Source organism: Styela clava, chromosome 11, assembly GCF_964204865.1.
Source record: "Styela clava chromosome 11, kaStyClav1.hap1.2, whole genome shotgun sequence".
In the NCBI taxonomy this organism is placed as follows: domain Eukaryota; kingdom Metazoa; phylum Chordata; class Ascidiacea; order Stolidobranchia; family Styelidae; genus Styela; species Styela clava.
Window position 1 is genome coordinate 8,965,004 of NC_135260.1, and position 22,866 is coordinate 8,987,869.

At 35.5% G+C, this 22,866-nt stretch overlaps 3 protein-coding genes across 5 annotated transcripts; all 3 read left to right on the top strand.

Moving 5' to 3' along the window:
- Window positions 1–53: 53 nt before the first annotated feature.
- On the top strand, window positions 54–6,244 carry LOC120347186 (uncharacterized). Of its 2 annotated transcripts, XR_013479032.1 has the most exons (9): window positions 54–1,143; window positions 1,691–1,800; window positions 1,968–2,069; window positions 2,166–2,335; window positions 2,421–2,619; window positions 3,368–3,577; window positions 4,147–4,265; window positions 4,391–4,766; window positions 5,490–6,244. XR_013479032.1 is itself a non-coding variant. In XM_039417074.2 (8 exons), the coding sequence occupies exons 1-8, from the start codon at window positions 994–996 to the stop codon at window positions 4,705–4,707; spliced, it is 1,377 nt and encodes a 458-aa protein (XP_039273008.2). In that variant the 5' UTR covers window positions 54–993; the 3' UTR covers window positions 4,708–5,388. The 2 variants fall into 2 exon arrangements, 1 of the variants encoding a protein (XP_039273008.2); XM_039417074.2 differs by lacking the exon at window positions 5,490–6,244 and having other exon boundaries at window positions 4,391–5,388.
- Window positions 6,245–15,611: 9,367 nt separating this feature from the next.
- On the top strand, window positions 15,612–18,946 carry LOC120347245 (uncharacterized). The gene is made up of 5 exons (XM_039417156.2): window positions 15,612–15,863; window positions 16,657–16,731; window positions 17,062–17,093; window positions 17,656–17,871; window positions 18,593–18,946. Exons 1-5 carry the CDS (start codon window positions 15,788–15,790, stop codon window positions 18,944–18,946), a joined length of 753 nt encoding a protein of 250 aa, XP_039273090.2. The 5' UTR covers window positions 15,612–15,787.
- Window positions 18,907–22,383, top strand: LOC120347224 (uncharacterized). Of its 2 annotated transcripts, none has more exons than XM_078118058.1 (3): window positions 18,907–19,101; window positions 19,254–19,439; window positions 21,974–22,383. In XM_078118058.1, the coding sequence occupies exons 1-3, from the start codon at window positions 19,024–19,026 to the stop codon at window positions 22,187–22,189; spliced, it is 480 nt and encodes a 159-aa protein (XP_077974184.1). In that variant the 5' UTR covers window positions 18,907–19,023; the 3' UTR covers window positions 22,190–22,383. The 2 variants fall into 2 exon arrangements, with proteins under 2 accessions (XP_077974184.1, XP_039273065.2); XM_039417131.2 differs by having other exon boundaries at window positions 18,907–19,092.
- Window positions 22,384–22,866: the final 483 nt, after the last annotated feature.

Consider the following 22,866-nt stretch of genomic DNA (forward strand, 5'->3'; position numbering starts at 1 on the left):
AATATAAACATCCAAATAGGTCCTTCACGTATTACATAGCCCAGTAGCCAGAATAGATTCTATAGTTGACTGAATCAGCCTACTTTCTGGTTTGAAGCTTGCCTAAATTATAAATAAATACATTATAAATAAATACATCTGCTGATCATTAATTCAGTAATTTTGCAAATAAAAATTTCTGCCTACTGAAGACTCCATAATACACACAAATTAAAAATGGAGAATTCTGGAGAGCAAGCAAAACCATTAAAGAAGTATAAAACATTAGAAATATCATGTGCCTGCCCACCAGCACACACACAAAAACCGAATTAAATGCAGAAATGAGGCTTGGGCCAGAATTGAACAAACAAAATACGCGATAGTATTGAACTATCGGGATGTCAGGCTGTTGTGCTTTTAACACGTACGTTGATAATGACCAATACAATCTCATACATAATGTGGGGAGTGCAATGTAATAAAGTCAGAAAGTGACGACGATCCGACGATAGTCATGAAGCCACGAAAGCTAAGAAAAACCATGTTCTACGACAGTACGAACTGTCCGACTCAAAAAGGATGTTGGTTTATTATCCTGTGGGTTACTACAAAAAATTGGAATGCTTCATACATGCACGAACATCGGCACACCGAAGCCAAACTAAACTATCCACCAGTCATTTCTCGCAACATGGGCGATGCCGATCTCCACGATTGCGCAAGCGCCCAGCGTCGTGACCTGTAAACCGGCGAAATACGAAATATTAACCCTTCACCTACTTATAAATATAGTTACTCAATGCTACCACCAAGCAAGAACAGTCTTTTTTAGTCTCAACCTCGAAAAATATTTTGCCACCTTTTCCTTACGTAATTACAATATTGTGTATGGAGAATGAATTCTCAATGTTGAAACATGTCACCCCCTAATTTTAGACAAGATGGTAAATTTTGGCAACGCTAAACGTATCTCCAGAGTAGTTTGTAAATTCCCGGCAGTCTTGTTTAAAAATGGCAGGAAGTCGAAGCGAAGTAGATCTTGTGCTAAGTTATGAAAAGACACTTGCTATGTATGAGTTACTTAGAAGGGAAGCTTCTAAATCCAGCACCAATTTCCCTCTCCTTCGATCGCTGTCTGATGAGTGTCTGGCTCGTGTAAAGGTCGGTAACGTTACTCAGTGATGTCCTAGATAACGAAATTAATGTTTGACGATATCTCTGGTGACAATATTGGAATTGTTCACTCGCTATATTAATGGAAGTAATTGTACTACAATATTCCTCTAAAAGTTGGTCGGCCCAACATTAAATGCACCTTACTCGGAACTAAAGAAACCTAATAAATTCAGTGCATCCATTGACATACTGAGTAATACGGCAGTTAGTAATGGCGGATATTTTGTACAAAGCCCCCGTCACTAATGTACAAAATGTAAGTTTTAGGAAAAACACCCCCGCCTCGTTTCAAAATAACAACTTGCCTGTAGTGATATCCAGTTAGGGTTAAGAAGGATTTTTCAAGCAGTCTGCATTCACAACCCTGACTGAATAATTACTCATTTTCTCATTTTGGGCGCTGGCTTTGTACAAAAGATCCGTAATCGCCATGACCAACCACGAAGTGAATAACACAACTACAATTATTAATTTTCACTCTAAATGTCACATTTCATGCAAATGCTACTCAACCCTTGATTTTTTTTATCAGTATATTGGCGAAATTGATGTTGATTCTACTCGAGCAACAGTTCTAGAAATATTGAAAAAATCTATTCAACATGTGAACGATTGTTTAAACAACAACTCAGAAGAAAGTTGGTATAAAACATTGTTTTTGTTTACGAGATTTTGAAAGGGTAAAAGTCAAATATTTACAACATACTGCGGTTGTATTGAACAGCCCCTTGGAATCAATGATCAAGAAAAAACATGTATGTAAATAATTTTAAGCAGAGCACACTTATATTAGTATCCTATACACTCAGGCAAAATGAAGATTCAAAACAGAAATATCTTCCGAATTCGATGGATTTCGATCAACAAACGGACTCGGAATCTACTCACAAAAGTTACTCATATTCTAACGAGTGAGTGTATATATCCATGTATTAGTAGTGTTTGTTCTTCAATATTCATTGGAGTGCGGTACTTTTCAAGTACTATCAGTTATTTTTGTTAAGCAGACAATCAAATACCAGTGATGGACAGTTAAATACAAGAATGCGAGCTGTCGAAGACACAATCATAAGGAATTGTAATGTTACTTTTGATGACGTAGTTGGTCTTGTCGAAGCAAAACGGACGTTACATGAAGCTATTGTGATGCCGACTCGTTTTCCACAGCTATTCACGGGTATGCGAATTGAAATTCTTAGGGTATAAATTGACAACCCAACCAGTTTATGCATGAACTATGCAGTATCTATGTTTTCCAACAGGTAATAGAAAACCATGGCGTCGAATACTTCTCTACGGGCCTCCAGGAACTGGCAAAAGTCGCCTTGCTATGGCTGTTGCAGGACAAATTAAGACATCATTTTATTCAGTGTCGAGTTCAGACATGCTGTCATGTTGGTTTGGAGAAAGTGAAAAATTAATTCGTGATCTGTTTGCACATTCTAGATCCCGAAAGGAAACGTAAGATGGCACTAGCGTACATATTATGGAATGATCATCTTTTGAAATATATTATATATTTGTATATATCGATATACGTAAAAGACCATTTAATTCCTCGGAACGTTTGATGCTATTTGAGGTGCTCATATTGTTGCTCAAACATAATTGATTGAAACAACTGATTAAGCAAATTCCATGTTTGTTTTATTGCTTACCTCAAAAAGCCAATTACTTTTGTGCGCATTCATATTTTACTTATGATGCGAGTGACCACACAGCAGAGTTGTTTGCAATCGACACCCGACTACAAGCTGAAAAACATTTCGGTTTTAAATCCGGGATGTGAAAAAGTTCGACTACGAACTCCTAGAAAATCAAAGTTTGATTATAAGACTTTGGCGTATACAAGCCTTATTGGGTCTTTTGTACAAATCCCTCACAAAAAATACAATCTCTCAAACAACCTCTCCGCAATCAAAATAAGAAGATTATTAGTAATGCAGATTGTGCTAAAAATTCAAATTTTCAAATCATTCCCAACTCTAACTAGATAATTACTAATTTTTTTTTATTTTCAAACGTGGCGCGGGTGTTTTTTTTTGAAACCTTGCATTTTTGCATTAGCGACGGGAAGTTTGTAAAAAAGATCCGCTTTAATAAGTTAAGACTGTTAAGTTTGCTTAGTGGAATTAACTCCCGACTTCAAGGAGTTTGAAAATACGGCTCCTACCCCAATGAAATAATGCTCAACTTCGACTCTTTCCAGCGCTGTCATTTTCATGGACGAGATTGATGGTTTATGCAGACGTCGAAATTCTACCGAGCAAGAAGCAACTCGAAGAATTAAAACAGAACTTTTATTGCAAATGGATAATATAGCTCAAACTCATGCGGGACCGAACAAGGAAAACAATGAAGATGTAATCATTATTTGCGCTACTAATTCTCCGTGGGAAATAGATCCGGCTTTTCTCAGGTACGAGAAAGCTTTTTTTGAAAATAAAGTGACATAAGCTTACTGAAATTCATAACTGGAACTTTATTTCTGTATAATTCTGGTTAAAATTTGGGTATAATATAATATTTCGATTTGTCAGCATATTCGTATTTGCGTTGCGTTTGAGTTCCTATTTGATTACCTAATTGCCAAATAAAAATAGAAGTGTAATATATATATCACAAAAGTAAAATTTTAATAAGACATGATTACCAGGCCAGATTACCAATTAAAATAAAATTTAAATGCTCTGATGTAATCAAAATAAGTTGAATTGCACCAAATCTGTTGACGTTTCTCTGATTCACAGTTAGTAAACAAAAACTCGATTTTTATTACTCTCTCATTCTCGTTACCCTATTCAGTTTTATCCGAGAATAATAGTTCCTTTATATACTAATATAGTCATGTGTGTGTATTATCATATATTTTTCTCCATATACACGATTGAAGTGTTAGAAATTTTCGAATAACGAAGAATAATGACTTGTGAATATCAATCAATGTATTTGCAAGTCAAAATGAATTAAACTTGAATATGATTCCAGGCGATTTCAGAAACGAATCTACATTCCTCTCCCGGACAAATCCTGTCGAAGATCAATTTTGGAATTGCATTGCAATAAAACTGAATGCGAACTGACCGAAGCAGAATGGGAGATATTAGGTAACTTGTACGATCGTGTTTATCCTTCGAGCTGGCACAAATTTTGTTCATGAAAATACATTTTACTCCGAATACAAGTAAAAAATAACAGTGCAAATAATGTAAATGAAGTTTTATTTTTGCAGGTGAAAACACGGAAGGGTTTAGTGGAAGTGATCTCGCCAACCTTGCTAATGCAGCTTTATTCGAGCCAATCAGAGATCTTGAAAGTGCCACCCATTTTGTCGAGACCACTGATAAAAAGTATAGGCATTGTTCTGTAGAAGAAAAAAACGCAATCAAGTGTGCCTTGTCAGAAATCCCAAGTTTCCTGGTTTTGGCGCGCAAATTAGAATTTAAAGATTTCGAAAGATGTCTCGTCACTAATAAAGCTACCATTTCTCGCGACGACATGGAAAATTTTGAGAGATTTACTGCAAAATTTGGCCAACTTGGACGGTAATTACTGTGCATTTGGATCACAGAACACGGACAAAGAACTATAACGAAAGTCGCACACAGGTACATCGTGAAGCTAAATTTGCAACGTCATATGTATAAAAAATTGAGCATTGCCCAATCAAATTCAGTAGGCGCGTTGCGACTTGACGTGAATAAGTTTTATGAAACGTAATCTTCCCAGCAACATTAGCTTGAGAATTTCTTTGGCGCTTCCGAAGTATGTGCACCTAGATGGCGCATAACCTGGTACACATACTATGTTCATGCTGTGCGTCATCTTTTTTGTGTACGTCTTCCAAAAGCAGAATTTGTATATATATTGAAAGTTCTTCTCCTCGGTTATTTATGAATATTGTTTTGTGTCGGAAACCCTTTATAACATTCATATGATTACTTTGGTACTAATAGCGAATGCCCAATACGACACGCTCATGCCTCAAAGACTATCAAGTGTAGAGTAGCTTTCGGGCTTTTTTAGTTTGTGTCGACCAAGTCAGGCTTTGTTTAAAATAGGATCATACCAAATTTAAAAACTCTGCTGAATATACTATGATAAACACTATTCAATTCATTTGCTCATTTCAAATTTTAGTTTTATTTAAATATATTGAATAGCTTCGAACGAGTAATTTTTCTTGCATGTATTTGATTTCAGTCGATGAAAAATGAGTTTTCATGCAACCTCGATGCGTTTTATTCCATTCTTGTGAATGTGTTTTTATTTTTAATACTTATTAAATACTTTTGCTGAATGGAAAAAATTTGGAACTCTCTCTGTTACAGGTTGATTGTTACAGGATATATGTCCAACAGAAGACAATGGTCATTCATACAGGATTAATAGCTCTGACCAGTAACAAAAAATTTCCCGACGCGTCCGCAAATTACTTGTAATATACACTTCGAGTCGTCCATTCTGATGTGTGAATGCACACGGATTTGCAAGTGTCACTCATTTCCTATTAAAGAAAGTGCGGCCTCAAATTCCCCGCGCCCAAATCCGAATATTCAATTTATTCTTCTTGTAGCTAAATTGTGCAATGTCCAGCAGTGATAATATAAAACTGTGAATGTTTGCATATTGTGTGAAGATACAATGAAAAACTTTGGTGGTTTCATATATCAGCTTTTTCTTTCCAATTTTTGCCGAATTACTCTCTGTTTGACCCAGATCTACTTCCTTCATTTATCAATTCAACTAGATCAGGCCTGCCCAACCTTTTTCGTCTCGCGGGCCACTTCCACGTGACGAAATCGGTCGCGGGCCGCAAACCTTTGTACCAAACATTAATACCAGATAAGTCCTGATTTTGGTGTAGGTAATTACATAATACATAAAAAGCGAGTTTATTAACATGAAATCAATCAAATTAATAATTGCTTACTGGGTAGGGCTGGCAAATTATTCGAATATTAGAATAGCGGTTTACTATTCGAATATCTGGTAAACGGGGAGTGGACATAACACTCTCGGGCGACCGAATCAAAGAATCAATCATCACATAACACCCTTGCGGTTTTTTGGTGACCACGCAAGAAACACAAACATCACGTCAAAGTTGAGTGTTATATTTGCGTTATAGTGTTTTTATTCATTTATTTTCAGTAGCTACGATACTGCTTTAAATGTTTAAATGAGCATAGTGTGCGTCAAGGTCGCGGCAATATCAAGTTCGAGTGGGCCGTTTCGTAAAATTTGAAACACCAATACAAGTATTTAATGAAGTAACATAACGAAGATTTCTGAACGAATAGTCGATATAAACTGATTTGTGACTAATTAATAGCAATGCCATTACGTCAATTTCACCAGAATTATTGACGAATATGCAGTGACGACATTTCAAAAATCTTACGTAGCGCAAACATAACATCAACAAAAGTACAAACATAAAAAGACAACAGTACCAGTACCAAAGATATTGCTGACTTTTTATTTTACGTTGTCGATAAAGACGATCAAAGCCGACACGAAAGAAAGCAATCAGAATGAAATTAATTTGCAAACTTAAGCTCTAAGTTCATTCCTATATTTGCGCTCACCGTTTGTTCCAAATGATCGCACAATATCTTTATAGCACAGTTTTGCGAGGAATAAAAAAAATGACGTTGATATCCACCAGGGTGCAAGACTTGACACACACCTAATATTAAAAACCGGCATTTGATTTGAACGTAGATAGATGGCAGGAATAATTACACCAAAATTACGAAAGATACTTTTGTATAGTAAAATGTATGTAAAAATTTAAAAAGTCTGTTTATAAACTTTACAGGGCGGGCGCAAAAATCACTTCGGCGGGCCGCGGGTTGGGCAGCCTTGAACTAGATGAATAGGCCTACTCAAGTTCCAGATATGTCATCCAATTATTACACGAAGAGGGATTATATGCAAAAGCCGACCTAAAAAAACTTTAAGAGCAAAAAGGAATAATCATATAACTTCAGGCTTAATTCTATCGCGAACCATGACCTCTCGTCCGGTTACCAGTCCATGTTGAGTGTGTGATTAGTTAGACAGTTGTTTTCAGCTGCACGGACTTCACATATTCTTTGAAACATGTCATAGTCTGTTCTCACAAATCTCGGTTGGCACGTGGAGGAATTATGCGATCAAATTAAGCCGATTTTGGACTTTTAGCCAAAAAAAGGTTGCCCACCCCTGGCGTAGGCTATCTCTACCAATGTTAGTACGACAAAGAAACTCATGCCAGCCCAACTTTCGGCTTGGCCAAAAAAACATTAATTGCTGTTTTTTAAAAATAAAGACAACATTTTACATATATTTTAATAAATACATATCTCATTGTTATTAGATGGATATAATATTATACAATGTCTCATTGAAATGCAAGTCGAGATCATGCATGGAATCCCCATTTATCGAAACCACTGATAAAAAAAAATAAAGGTATTGTTCTGTAGAAGAAGAAAAACGCAATCAAGTGTCATGTGTCAGAAATCCCCAGTTTTCTGGTTTTGGCGCGCAAACTAGAATTACTACAAAATTTGGCCAACTTGGAAGGTAGTTACTGTGCAATTGGATCGCAGAACACAGACAAAAAAACTAAAATGGATTTCAAACACAGGTACATCGTGAAGATAAATTTGCAATGTCGTATGTATAGTCTAATTTTGAATCTTGTTTTATTCATGTTCTGATAATGGAGTCCTAACGCGCCAACTAAAACTATAGCTTTACTGGTTGCACTCCCTATTGTATAGCCAAATTTGCCCAAATTGAACTAGATGATGTATTCAACCTATTAGAAAAAAAATGATCATTGCCCAATCAAATTCAGTAGGCGAGTTGCGACTTGACGCGAATAAGTTTTATGAAACGTAATCTTTCCAGAAACATTAGCTTGAGAACTTCTTTGGCGCTCCCGAAGTATGTGCACCAAGATGGCGCAAAACCTGGTACACATACTATGTTCAGGCTGTGCGTCATCTTTTTTGTGTACGTCTTCCAAAAGCAGAATTTGTAAATATATTGAAAGTTCTTTCTCTCGGTTATCTATAAATAATGTTTTGTGTCGGAAACCCTTTAACATTCATATGATTACTTTGGTACTAATAGCGAATCCCCAATACGACAAGCCTCAAAGACTGGCAAGTGTAGGGTAGCTTTCGGGCTTTTTTAGTTTGTGTCGACTAAGTCAAGTCTAAGTGTTTAAAATAGGATCATAACAAATTTAAAACTCTGCTGAATATACTATGATAAACACTATTCAATTCTTTGGCTTATTTCAAATTTTAGATTTATATAAATATATTGAATAGCTTCGAACGAGTAATTTTTCTCGCATGTATTTAATTTCAGTCGATGAAAAGTGAAGTTTTCATGCAACCTCGATGCGTTTTATTCCATTCTTGTGAATGTGTTTTTATTTTTAATACTTATTAAATACTTTTGCTGAATGAAAAAAATTTGGAACTCTCTGTTACAGGTTGATTGTTACAGCGTATATGTCCAACACAAGACAATGGCCGTTCAAACAGGATTAATAGCTCTGACCAGTAAAAAAAAATTCCCGACGCGTCCGCAAATTTATTGTAATAATACATCAGAGTAGTAGACTTCGAGTCGTCCATTCTGATGTGTGAATGCACACGGGTTTGCAAGTGTTACTTATTTCTGAAAGCGCGGCCTCGAATTCCCCGCGCCCAAATCCGAATATTCAATTTATTCATCTTGTAGCTAAATTGTGCAATGTCCAGCAGTGATAATATAAAACTGTGAATGTTTGCATATTGTGTGAAGATACAAAGAAAAACTTTGGTGGTTTCATATATCAGCTTTTTCTTTCCAAATTTCGCCGAGTTACACTCTGTTTGACCCAGATCTATACTTCCTTGATTTATCAATTCTACTAGACTCAAGTTTCAGATATGTCATCCAAATATTACACGAAGAGGGATTATATGCAACAGCCGACCTTAAAAAACTTCAAAAGCAAAAAACAAATAATCATACAACTTCAAGCTTAATCCTATCGCGAACCATGACTTTTCGTCCGGTTACCAGTCCATGTTGAGTATGTGATTAGTTAGACCAGTTCTTAAACTGGGGGGCGCAAGATGCTTTCACGTACGTTCGTTGCGTGCTTAGTTCCATCTGAAATTTAGTTTAACTTTACCGGTATTGCAAACTGAGTGGAAAACGGAGAATGTAGGATGACCACTATTTGATTATGGCTTTATACAAACGACAGTGAATGGCGAAGTTGTACTCTGATGCGTTTTATGCCTAAACAATCAGAACAATGACGCTATGAGACCACACTTTTACAGCGCCATCTTAATATAAAGCAACCAGCCCATCACAAAAGCAGATTTTCAAAGAAAAAAAAGGGGGGGGGGCGCGAAGTTTGTAAGATTTTTCAAAGGAGGGCGCGACTCAAAAAGTTTAAGAACCACTGAGTTAGACAGTTGTTTTCAGATGCATGGACTTTACATATACTTCGAAACATGTCATAGCCTGTTCTCACAAATCTCGGTTGGCACGTGAAGGAAATATGCGATCCAATTAAGCCGATTTTGGACTTCTAACAAAAAAAAAGGTTGCCCACCCCTGGCGTAGGCTATCTCTACCAATGTTAGTACGACAAAGAAACTCATACCAGCCCAACTTTCGGCTTGGCCAAAAAAACATTAATTGCTGTTTTTTAAAAATAAAGACAACATTTTACATGTATTTTAATAAATACATATCTCATTGTTATTAGCTGGATATAATATTATACAATGTCTCATTGAAATGCAAGTCGAGATCATGCATGAAATCCCCATTTGTCGAAACCACTGCTAAAAAAAATACAGGTATTGTTCTGTAGAAGAAGAAAAACGCAATCAAGTGCACGTGTCAGAAATCCCCAGTTTTCTGGTTTTGGCGCGCAAACTAGAATTACTACAAAATTTGGCCAACTTGGACGGTAGTTACTGTGCAATTGGGTCGCAGAACACAGACAAAAAAACTAAAATGGATTTCAAACACAGGTACATCGTGAAGATAAATTTGCGATGTCGTATGTATAGTTTAATTTTGAATCTTGTTTTATTCATGTTCTGATAATGAAGTCTTGACGCGCCAACTAAAACTATAGCTTTACTGGTTGCACTCCCTGTTGTATAGCCAAATTTGCCCAAATTGAACTAGATGATGTATCCAACCTATTAGAAAAAAATTGATCATTGCCCAATCAAATTCAGTAGGCGAGTTGCGACTTGACGTGAATAAGTTTTATGAAACGTAATCTTTCCAGAAACATTAGCTTGAGAACTTCTTTGGCGCTCCCGAAGTATGTGCACCAAGATGGCGCAAAACCTGGTACACATACTATGTTCAGGCTGTGCATCATCTTTTTTGTGTATACGTCTTCCAAAAGCAGAATTTGTAAATATATTGAAAGTTCTTCTTCCCGGTTATCTATAAATAATGTTTTGTGTCGGAAACCCTTTAACATTCATATGATTACTTTGGTACTAATAGCGAATCCCCAATACGTCATGCCTCAAAGACTAGCAAGTGTAGAGTAGCTTTCGAGCTTTTTTAGTTTGTGTCGACTAAGTCAAGTCTAAGTGTTTAAAATAGGATCATAACAAATTTAAAACTGAATATACTATGATAAACACTATTCAATTCTTTGGCTCATTTCAAATTTTAGATTTATATAAATATATTGAATAGCTTCGAACGAGTAATTTTTCTCGCATGTATTTAATTTCAGTCGATGAAAAGTGAAGTTTTCATGCAACCTCGATGCGTTTTATTCCATTCCTGTGAATGTGATTTTATTTTTAATACTTATTAAATACTTTTGCTGAATGAAAAAAATTTGGAACTCTCCCGGTTACAGGTTGATTGTTACAGGGTATATGTCCAACACAAGACAATGGCCATTCATACAGGATTAATAGCTCTGACCACTAACAAAAAATTTCCCAACCCGTCCGCAAATTACTTGTAATATTATATCAGAGTAGTAGACTTCGAGTCGTCCATTCTGATGTGTGAATGCACACGGGTTTGCAAGTGTCACTCATTTCCTATTAAAGAAAGTGCGGCCTATAAAACTGTAAATGTTTGCATATTGTGTAAAGATACAATGAAAAACTTTGGTGGTTCCATATATCAGCTTTTTCTTTCCAATATTCGCCGAATTACTCTCTGTTTGACCCAGATCTATACCGCCTTGATTTATCAATTTAACTAGATGAGTAGGCCTACTCAAGTTCCAGATATATCATCCAATTATTACACGAAGAGGGATTATATGCAAAAGCCGACCTAAAAAAACTTCAAGAGCAAAAAACAAATATTCATATAACTTCAGGCTTAATTCTATCGCGAACCATGACCTCTCGTCCGGTTACCAGTCCATGTTGAGTATGTGATTTGTTAGACAGTTGTTTTCAGATGCATGGACTTCACATACACTTTGAAACATGTCATAGTCCAGCGTTTCCCAACCTTTTTTGGTCGCGGACTAATTTCTCACCGGCGAAAACCGTTGCGGACTCAAAGTGCGTTTATTGCAACCGTACTCCATGTGAAGAAGCAATAAAACCAAACACAACGGAATTAGAACGAATTTCAAAATCGGAAATTCGCCGCAATTACGCGTCCGTTAAAAGAGCCGACTTTTTTTAGTGTAATGGCCTTTTCTGTCGCACTATATTCAATCCATGACAACGACGAGAATTTAAAATGTCTTTCTATTTTAATTGGGTTCATGGTAACTCGCCTTGCCAGATTATATTTTGTTTTGATTCGTATTTTCGAATCGTTTTTCGTTTTCGTTTATTCGAATTCAATAAATCTGAGCTGTTCGTACAACACTTACGGCGCTCCAGTACTGTACGTGCCAATGTGGGGGCCTAAAGGAAAATGCCCTGGTACGTATACTACAGTATCATCCGAAATTTTGCGAAATGCAATTTCTAAAGAAGCGTTTTTAATCGGTCGCGTACAACCATAAAACAAAAATTATGGGGTTCACCGTTTTATTTTTAATTTAGAAAATTTGGGTTTCTACCATTGACACCTACTATAAAAAAAATTATTCCTCGTTGTTTGAAATCGCGAGAAACACCACGCGTGTGTTGTGTTTTCGTCGAAAATTCGCAAGTGTGTTGTGAAATCCAATCGTTTTGACCTTTCGCGTCACCTGTTACCAAATTTTCGAATAGTGAATTGCTATTCTAATAGTTGAATATTCGAATATATGCCCAGCCCTACTCAGTAACTAGTAATAATTGACTTGATTAATGTTATGTGGATAAACTTGCGTTTTATGTTTTATGTAAATTTTAACGTAAATCGTAACTTAGCTGATAGTTAATTTTGGCAAAAACGTTTGCGACTGGCAGTAAATTTCTGGCTCGTTCGGACTCATTCAAACGCTTCGCGGACTCATTTGAGAGTGCGGACTCGGGTTGGGAAACACTGGCATAGTCTGTTCTCACAAATCTCGGTTGGCACGTGGAGGAATTAAGCGATCAATTCAAGCCGATTTTGGACTTTTAACTAAAAAAAAGGTTGCCCACCCCTGACGTAGGCTATCTTTACCAATGTTAGTACGACAAAGAAACTCATGCCAGCCCAACTTGCGGCTTGGCCAAAAAAAAATTAGTTGCTGTTTTTTAAAAATAAAGACAACATTTTACATATATTTTAATAAATACATATCTCATTGTTATCAGCTGGATATAATATTATACAATGTCTCATTGAAATGCAAGTCGAGATCACGCATGGCATCCCCATTTGTTGAGACCACTGATAAAAAAAAAATACAGGTATTGTTCTGTAGAAGAAGAAAAACGCAATCAAGTGTCACGTGTCAGAAATCCTCAGTTTTCTGGTTTTGGCGCGCACACTAGAATTACTACAAAATTTGGCCAACTTGGACGGTAGTTACTGTGCATTTGGATCGCAGAACACAGACAAAAAAACTAAAAAGGATTTCAAACACAGGTACATCATGAAGATAAATTTGCAATGTCGTATGTATAGTCTAATTTAGAATCTTGTTTAATTCATGTTCTGATAATGAAGTCTTAACGCGCCAACTAAAAATATAGCTTTACTGGTTGCACTCCCTGTTGTATAGCCAAATTTGCGCAATTTAAACTTGGTGATGTATCCAACCTATTAAAAAAATCGATCTTTGCCTTATCAAATTCAGTAGCCGCTTTGCGACTTGTTTTGAATAAGTTTTATGAAACGTAATTTTTCGAGCAACATTAGCTTTAGAATTTTATTTTTGTTTACGTCTTCCAAAAGCAGAATTCGTGAAATATTGAAATTTGTTCTCTCTAGTTATGTATAAATATTGTTTTGTGTGGAAAACCATTTATAATATTCATATAATTACTCTGATAATAGAGGCGAATCATCGGTACGACAAACCTATACCTCAAAGTAGCAAGTGCGGTCGTTTTTTAGTTTGCGTCGACATAATCTTGTTTTGTTAAAAATAGGCTCCTAATATCCTAACAGATCCAAAACTCTGCTGACTATGATAAGCAATATTCAATTCATTTGATGATTTTAATTTTTTCGATATAAATATATTGAATAGCTTCAAACGAATAATTTTTCTTGCATTCATTTTCATTCGGTATGTCCAACGCAAGACAATGGTCATTATTACAGGATTGATAGCAGAAACTTACCCTATGCGCCCGCAGATTACTTGTAATATTAGAGTAGTATATACTTCGAATCGTCCATTCTGATGTGTGAATGCACGTGCGGTTTCCATGTGTCACTCATATCCTATTAGGAATGTGGGACAAATTTCCATATATATACGCCTAAATCCGATTCATCATTCAATTAATTCATTTTGTAGTTGAATCGGGCAATTTCCAGCAGCGATAATCTAAATTCTAAATTGAGAAATTTTGGAGACTTTGTGTTTCCGAGTTTTTCTTTTCAATTTTTGGCGAATTAAACTCTTTTTTTTACCTTAAATCTATCCTTTCGCGATTTAATGATTTATTTGCCGGAATCTATGATTTATAAATAGGTAACGTAGTCATATATATATTTATATATATATATCACTGCAAAGGTGTATCAATCCTGACACGATCAAATCTATGAAATAGAATATCAATAATTAACTAAAATTATGTCTTCATAAAAATATTTTACCTTTCTGAAATTCTCATGTGAACCGATGGAGCCTCCACACAAAAAATTAATTAAATATGCTGTTTTGACACAAAAGTTTTCCATACTGAGGAAAAAGTGAAAAGTTAACACTTATTAATGCTTGAAAATAGGATTAAATGTTTAAAAATGATGTATTGCATTTATTTTTTATGTAAATTCAACTAAAACAACAATAACGTTTATAACTGTTTAGTTTAAAGTCAAAACGCTTATCTCGGTTGGTACGTGTAAAACGTGTACGTGTTTTGCCATTGAATTAAGCAAATTTTGGCACGCGAGCTGAAAGAGGTTGCCCACCTCTGACCCATGCAATCTTTACTAATTTTTAATCCGAAAAAGAAACTCATACCAGGCCAGTTTTCGGCTTTACCAAAATACCATAAAACGCCGTTTTTTTTTGTTGAAAAAAAAAAAAAATTTACATATTTTTCAATACAAAAATCTCATTGTTATTTGATGAATATATAACTATACAAATGTCTCATGAAAGTGCAATACTTTAAAACAACTTGAAATTGTCGGTAAATAAAACAAATGCGAGGTATTTTTCTTTCGCTTAAATGCGATGTAAATCTCACCCATTGAGATAGGCGAGTATTGATGGATTTAAAACACCAATGATGCTGTAGAAGAGAATTAAGGGATGAAATTTTGAAATAGGAAATGCGTTGTCATCAGAATAGACGGATCTTTGTTTTATACCTCCCCAGTGCAATATAGAAAGTATTTTGTATCGGCGACAAGAAATATTTTCATTGTTTGATGCGACTGTTCTTGCGATTATGCTGAAATCACGTAAGATGAGATTATATTGGAATGGTGGAAACTACCATCTATGCTGAGGAAACTGCGTACGCAGTTTGATATTTCATATATGTATAGATATATTAACCAATAACTGTCACATCTTAGAATTTGCCGCCATTTTTCAATGTAATTTATAGTGAAGTTTTCGTAAAAATACCCTCAAGGTATTTCCAGTAATTATTCAATATATATATATTACTCAACACTGACAGCGAGTAAGAAAATTCGAACCCATGCTAAGCATTTTTGGAATGGCGTAATAATTGTATTTTTTGTTTGGAGGGCGGCAGGGTTATATTTAGCATTTGGAAAGTTATGCATGAGAATCATTTGAAGCAAGCCAAGTTAATGTAGCTATGTAAATATGGCGTACAGTAACAGAATTATTAGTCAATATGATTTTCTTTTCAAAAGGAACCCGTTCTTGAAATTCTGAATCTTATCATTGGGTAAAAAATTTTATGAACCAGATGATTCTGTTGTAATATATTCACTTTGTTTGATTATCTCACTCAAAGACGGTAAATTTTGTGTCAACAGAATAACTGTTACACAAACGTTTGAATATAATTTTTACTACTACGAAAAGATGACTGACGAAGGCAAAGGAGATGTCGAGAAAGGGTCAGAAGATCGTCGGCGTCCCGGACAAGAACGAATAGCAAGTGAGTGGGCGTTTCAACTGACCTATTTTCTTTGTGATGCCCAAAGCTCTCGCCAGGCTGATACTAAAATTGCGTAATATTTTGCGTTACACTTGTTACATGACATTATCAATTCTGTATCTAACATTCTACATGATCTCGAGTATATTGTAGTCTCACAGACGTTTGTTAGATTCAAAGTTTAGGCCCAAACGTCATTGTTTCATTTCTTTTCACATTTAATTATCAGTGTCGGTCTTAATTAGCCTGGTAAACTATTCTTATCAAGTGCCCGCGAAAACAATAAAACTTTTAGCCTAGCGACTTGGATATAGACTCTGGTAGGTATAGATTTCTTACGTAAGCTCCCGGGAATTTACACTTTATGAAAGTATATTTATATAAGAAATTTATAGAAGCAAATAATATGGGCACGCAATGTATAGCATTAATTTTAACGGTACCTTTCGTATGCGATTAAATTTATCAAATAACAATTGGATAGATATATATAAATACAAAATATTGCGCTCTAATAATCATAAAAAACAGCGTTTATTGGCATCGGTTGCCAATAAGCCTAGGTTGCACTTGGGTTGTCTTGAAAATGGCGCCGTATGTATTGCTATAACATCAGTATCTTCCACGAAAGGATACGTTGTCGTCGGTACTGCAGTGTAAATTTCCGGCACGTTTTTTCTTCATTAAATGGCTGAAAATCTGAGCGGGGGGTTAACGTGAATTCCCGTATGTCCTAAATCAGTGTTCCCCAATTTATGGTGAATGAAAATAGATATTTCTCATATTTTTACAGAAATCATCGGTGCCATTATCATCTGCCTTCTTGTCATTACCGTCATTGGAATTTTTGTTTATTTCTTTTCAAAAGGTGGTATAATAGTTTTAGTTATCAAGTATATAAAAATAAAAAACTGTTTTAAAGCATTTTAGCATTAAACGATACCGAGAATTAATGTTGAAAACTGCTATTTTCCAGAAAATATTTCCATCGCCTATTCAGTCAAATCTGCATAAAATAATTAAAGCACGATTTGCACAAATTTACAAGATAGAAATATTAAGCTTATTTTTAGGCATTATCAACCGTCAAATTTCAACAATTCCTTGTCAAACTCACGTTTTTGTACTTTGCCTTTATTACTTTTAATATATATGTCAAAACAAAACATTTCGTTATCAATTAAACGTTTGCATTCAGGTTCCGCCGATCCAAATAAAGATTTCAAAGAGGTAATTCACACAAAATATTTTTATAAAGATACCATTTTAGTCATTCATTGATGTTTAGTTTGAAAAGCAATATTTTGTAGATGTATGCTGTGTTAGGGTTGATACATCTTTGTCTTATGGTGGGGTTAAAATGGGAAGTGATATATATGACCGAAATCCTGCCAAGAAATTGATAAATCACGGAAGTCAGATTGAAGTCAAAAAAGAGAATAATTCGCCGAAATTAGAAAAATAAAATGACACATGAAAAACAAAAAAAATGATCAATTTGGTATTCTGTTTAATGTGTCTATTGCATACTGAACACTTAACCCTGAACTGTATGAAGTCCTATATTCCAATCCTATCATTAATGATGGTGTTAGAGGATTTAAAATTGCAAGTTATCACCTTACATCCTAATTGGTCGAACGTTTCTTACACAGTAATCGGTCAATTTTGTATAAATAAATTGGAATCATGAAGGGTTTCTCTCGTTGTGAGAAACAAATAAAAATATGACATATTATTATAACTCAGCAAATGTTAACCCTGAAAATCTCAAAAAAGTTTTGTTTTTAAGAAATTCAATGAAAACAAAACATTGGACAGCAGCCTGGTTAAAGCTCCCAAAAAAACATCCTCGACGACTCATCCTTCAATCAAAGATACCGAAGTTACAGCAATATTGTCTGACATAAAAGGCGCCAGAACATTCAATGAAATGTCCCCCATAGAAGACAGCGAAATATTGACAAAGAAACCATTGAGCATGCTTGAAACTACTGTTGCTGCACAGGTTGGGTTTTAGTTTCTTGAACGAAATAACATGAATGAGATGCATGAGATAGCCTATTCAAAGAATAATCGCAATTTTCAAGTACCGGTAGTTAGTATCGACTGTAAACAATGCGAAAATGTACACTTAAAACAGTGTTACACCAAAATTTCATCCGCATCATTCTGTGTATTACCTTGAATACTTGGGGAAACATAAATACATTCGTTCTCACGACATCACAGAAGAAAGCAAAATTACAAGCAACTCGGATAGGCAGTTGGTGCATCGTACTCGGAGTTAAATAAGCATGCCAGTCAAGGCATGCTGATTACTAAATTCCTCGCCCTCCCAGGGTGATTCACTAAGCACTGGCCGATGAAATTATCATACATTATTTTCTAAATTATTTGATACTCCGTAACCAATGCAAATATTTATAAGTAACTTATCGTCAAACATCTCAGCGTGAAATGGGATCTAAGGCATTGTCATGGATCAAAGAGGTAGTAGCATAACTTTTATCATTGGTAATATTTGTTACAATATTTTGTACGAACTCAGTGATGTTTATCCGAGCCTTGGAGCTTCTGGCGTGTTTCGAATTGCCATAATAAATATCATATATACTTGTGATGTCCGACACACGCCCAAATCTGTTACCTATGATTCCATATCGAGAGTAATTGCTTTTAGTGTTAACCACACACTATTTCATCTTGTTTAATTGTGATTTCGTCAGAAAATATGGAAATCAGATGCTGCCAGCGACACAAAGACAACAAAACCGAAAGCTACAACACAATCGCCCAGAGAATCATCATCAACCTCTGCGACAACAAGGTCGTCATCAAAGACAACATCAAATAATATACTCAATGGCATGGAAGGGAAATCACAAAGTAATTCAACAGCTAGTACATCAAAAAACTCAATCAATAATCCGAACATAACAAAGACTAATGATGCAAAGGAGCAATCCACGCCATCAACTAAGGTAAACATAACCAAAGGGTCAACGCTTACAACCGAATCACTCTCAACAACAGCGAAAATACGACTGTGGTCAGACCTACTACGACAGATTCAAATTTAGAAATATCAATCAGGCTAATAACTACATCTGCGACAGCAACAACACACTCTTCTGATACCAGCGAGCAGTCTGCAGAAATGAAGTCTTCTATCACGAATGGGACAAACCAAAATGAAATTGCAAAAACTACTACAACGCCAAAACTGGTAATTCAGGTAGCCATTATTGCTTTTGTATTACAGCAACTTTGTGAACGATGATACAACTCCAATTTTATCCTGGCTCTTCCCGAATTTCTTTCCCAAAACAACTTGAATTGAATTATTCCATTGTGAGAGAAGCTTATTCTTTGCAAATTCTATTTCAGGAATTCGCAAGAAATGGAACTTCAAATAGCAATAAAAGAAACACAGTTAAAAACGAAACGACAACTATCAGTGGCGTAGAAGACGACAATAGAACAATCCTGACTACAAAAGAAACGACTACTAGAAAGATTGAAAAAAGCAATTCGTTTGAAAACGCGTCACAGTCACCATTGGCAACCCACAAAGTATGGATTTTAATGAATATTAATTGCATAAATGCGACTAAAAATAGGTAGGGAAGGAATAGGGAGACTTTTATTTGAGCTAAGGTGCGTAGCACAGCGATTTGACAATATTCCAAAAGTGGGCTCTTTCAGTTACAATTTCTAATTCAATATTTCATCACATATTCACACGATAAAATAATTTTTATTTACGGCAGTGGTTTCCAACCTAATAAAAAAAAATTATAATTTGGTACCCACGCAGTATGTAAATTAAGACGGGAGACACGGGAACGTAGCACTTGTACCAGGTTAGGGCTAGGACATAATTTCAAGTACAAATACTACGGGAGTCTTTTGGCTAGTCCTCGAAATCGTAATAAAACTAAAATATAGGAAATTGAGATAAGATTATGGTCTAACCCTAACGTTAGGATTTTGTCTAAAAAAACAAGGGCTTGTTTTAAATCAAATTTTTTCCTTATTTTTTGTATTTTTTTTATTGAAATACCCCTTACATCGCCGCGAAACTACGCCAAAACGTTGCATTCTGGCAGCTGAACACGCAGCCGGAATTATAATTTCAAAAATATAGGTAAAATTTTTTATTTTGACTTCCACCACTATTGCGTACATTTATCGCCACTTTATATCTTCACCAAAGTCATAAGATTTTACCCGGAATGTTTCGCCGATATATCAGAGAGACGTTTTGAGTGAGAAAAATCATGAAAATTAGCTCACGAGCCTACTACAAAAGCAATTCGATCAAGTGCAGCACTTAGGCAAAGTGAGTTGCGATAATGAAGAATATGCTTATATCGGCGGTAATCTACTGATATGAACGATGAGCCACCCTAACCTAGCCTATGTTAATTGTAAGAGTCCTCTGATGCAAAGACGCCATAATATGGATTTCGAGGTCATGTATTGACATTTTTCTCATAAAATGAAGTCATTGTTACGGTTAACACTGTTCGGTTAATTTCTGCTTAGCATACTTTGTTTTTTCGGGTTGAAATGAGTTGTTCAAGGTCATACAAACTCATTTATTCGATCGCATTTCAGTTTTCGCAAGGTGGTTTCATCGCAGCAAGGTCGTTCACGTAATGGCTTATCGTTTGCGTCTTACTGCGCCAACCACTGAACTACAGCTTGAGAAGGTGTGCATGAACCTCTATCGATATTTGTGACGTTTTGAAAGATTTATGGCATATAAGAGGCGCTTGGCAAGTTGTTACGTCCATTTTTCTTCAACCTATGTAATACAAAAAAATCAAATAGTACAGCCATTTTGAACAAAACAGGCAAAAAAACTTGATTTAAAACAATTGTTTTAAAACAATTCTTTTTGAACAAATCCCTACCTAACGTGGTGCACATACTTAGGGAGGGCGAAATTGAGTCCGGATTCGATTACAAAATCTATTCTTCGCGTAATCGACTAGAATCGATTCCGATGCACTGGAATCGATTCCCAAGTTTAAACCTTGGATTGCAAACAATGTGTAACGTTTTATGGCAATTTCTTCACATATATGTATAAACTGCTTCACTGCTATGTTGAGTTGCTACGACAACGCAAACTTCACTATATATATATAATATATTACTGGAGGGCTTTAACGTTTATTTATTTTAAAAATCTCTGTGGGTTCTGAGAGATTCGTTTTTTTTGTGCGATTCTGTCTCCTATGACAAATTGGATACCCATACTTAGTTTCGGACTTCTTGTCCGTCCAGAATTTGAACCTAGTGCTCTTGTTTTCTTAAGGTATTGCTTAGGTGGGTATGTTTTTTCGGTAAGATATGTCGAGGAATTGAGATTCGGAATCGAGAATCGGAATCGATAATTTAGGAATCGGATAAGAATCGAATACTCGTAAAGTCTCATATTTGGCATCCTTACATACTCCGTTCCGGTGTTCGCCATTTTGTTCCACATACTTCGGGAACGCCCATAATTTTTTAGCATTGAGTGTCTACTATATACAATATACATCATTGAACAGCACTGAGTATAACAATAATACAACTTCAAATTTATTCACACTCTTTCTGAAAGTCTTTGCCAAAATAACATATATTGATATTAGTGAACGACTGCTTTTGCTTTCGCTGATAAATTGGCTGTTTTGTGGAAAAATCTAAGCATCTGCGAATTCTAATAGATTAAGGTCTAAATAAAACAATTAACTTGAAGTGTTCCAAAACTTCCTTCCTCAGGACTGTATCAATATAACACGTATTAAGTTAAATTATTGCTCATATTCAGTGTGTGGTATGTAGTATCTAGAATGTTTCTATGGATATTGAAGTAGAAATAGGATTTATGTGAATGTCAAGAGTTAACTGCAGCAACTTGGCTGTATTAAATGAAGTATTGTTTATAATTATCGCAGAGAGCTATTGTGAGAAGTTTGGAAAATACTGTCAAACACATATAATACAAATCTATTTCTTTTTATCTCCATTTTTGGTTACTCTGAAATTCCAAAGAAAGCTTTATTTTATTTCAGTTTGGAAGACAAGTAATTGAAACTCTGATATTGCAGGTTGAAACAATAACAGTAGACTCACCTGATTCAAAAATAACACAGACGACCAGTGCAACAGAAAATCTAACAAAAACTTCAGAATCATCTGCAACAAATAATTCGACGACAACTGCAAATTACAGTGGCGACGTCAGCGACTACGACTCCACAGACAACAACAGCGCCTACTACAGCGCCTACTACAGCGACTACTACTCCAGCTCCGTTTTTTAGAAATATATATTTTGTTAACCTGCCTGTTGTGTTGGTAGTAAACTTCAGCATCGCTCTACAATAACCACGTCACCTCATCATATACCGTTTCTATCACTTCACCATTTCGTTGTTTCTCGTTATATAGAATTCCTGTCTATGTCGTACTTTGTGCATGTAGAATAAGTATTTCATTGACTGCAATAGACTTCAATCAAAACCAAAGTTGTGAAGTTGTTAATATCCGGAAACCTGGCAGGTTATAAGTTTGAGGAAATTAAGAGCGCGAAGTGTCACCTCCCAACACGGTATAGGCGTATTGTAGAGCATCATTATACGTGACTAAGTTTCTTATATTCTGTTGAGAAGGCATTTTATAATTTTCTTTGGGCCAATTAATTGCCTCGAGTTCATCAATATTTTTCAGTTCATTTCCCCTGTGCTTATTAGTGTTAAAAGGGTTCATTTCTAAATTGAAAAGATTTGCCATTTATTTCTCATTACAATTGCCTTTTATAGGTTATAGGGCCCTAAGCCAGGGTAGTCCAAGGTTGTCGACTCCGGGGGCCAGGAGATTATTTTTTCATTTTTCGAAGGTCACAGTAGTGGTAAGAATAGACAAACAGCGCAATACAAAACAAACACTTTTATTGAGCACGCACATTGATCAGTATTTGTCATTTATCAAGCTAAAACAC

Bases quoted from the DNA above. Each gene is read 5' to 3' on its own strand.
- LOC120347186 (XM_039417074.2), top strand. From the start codon at position 994: ATGGCAGGAAGTCGAAGCGAAGTAGATCTTGTGCTAAGTTATGAAAAG. The intron at 1,144-1,690 runs GTCGGTAACGTT...TTTTTTTATCAG, and splicing joins AGTGTCTGGCTCGTGTAAAG to TATATTGGCGAAATTGATGT. The intron at 2,070-2,165 runs GTGAGTGTATAT...TTTGTTAAGCAG, and splicing joins AGTTACTCATATTCTAACGA to ACAATCAAATACCAGTGATG.
- LOC120347245 (XM_039417156.2), top strand. From the start codon at position 15,788: ATGACTGACGAAGGCAAAGGAGATGTCGAGAAAGGGTCAGAAGATCGT. The intron at 16,732-17,061 runs GTGGTATAATAG...GTTTGCATTCAG, and splicing joins TGTTTATTTCTTTTCAAAAG to GTTCCGCCGATCCAAATAAA. The intron at 17,094-17,655 runs GTAATTCACACA...TTTGTTTTTAAG, and splicing joins CAAATAAAGATTTCAAAGAG to AAATTCAATGAAAACAAAAC.
- LOC120347224 (XM_078118058.1), top strand. From the start codon at position 19,024: ATGAAGTCTTCTATCACGAATGGGACAAACCAAAATGAAATTGCAAAA. The intron at 19,102-19,253 runs GTAGCCATTATT...ATTCTATTTCAG, and splicing joins CGCCAAAACTGGTAATTCAG to GAATTCGCAAGAAATGGAAC. The intron at 19,440-21,973 runs GTATGGATTTTA...CTGATATTGCAG, and splicing joins CACCATTGGCAACCCACAAA to GTTGAAACAATAACAGTAGA.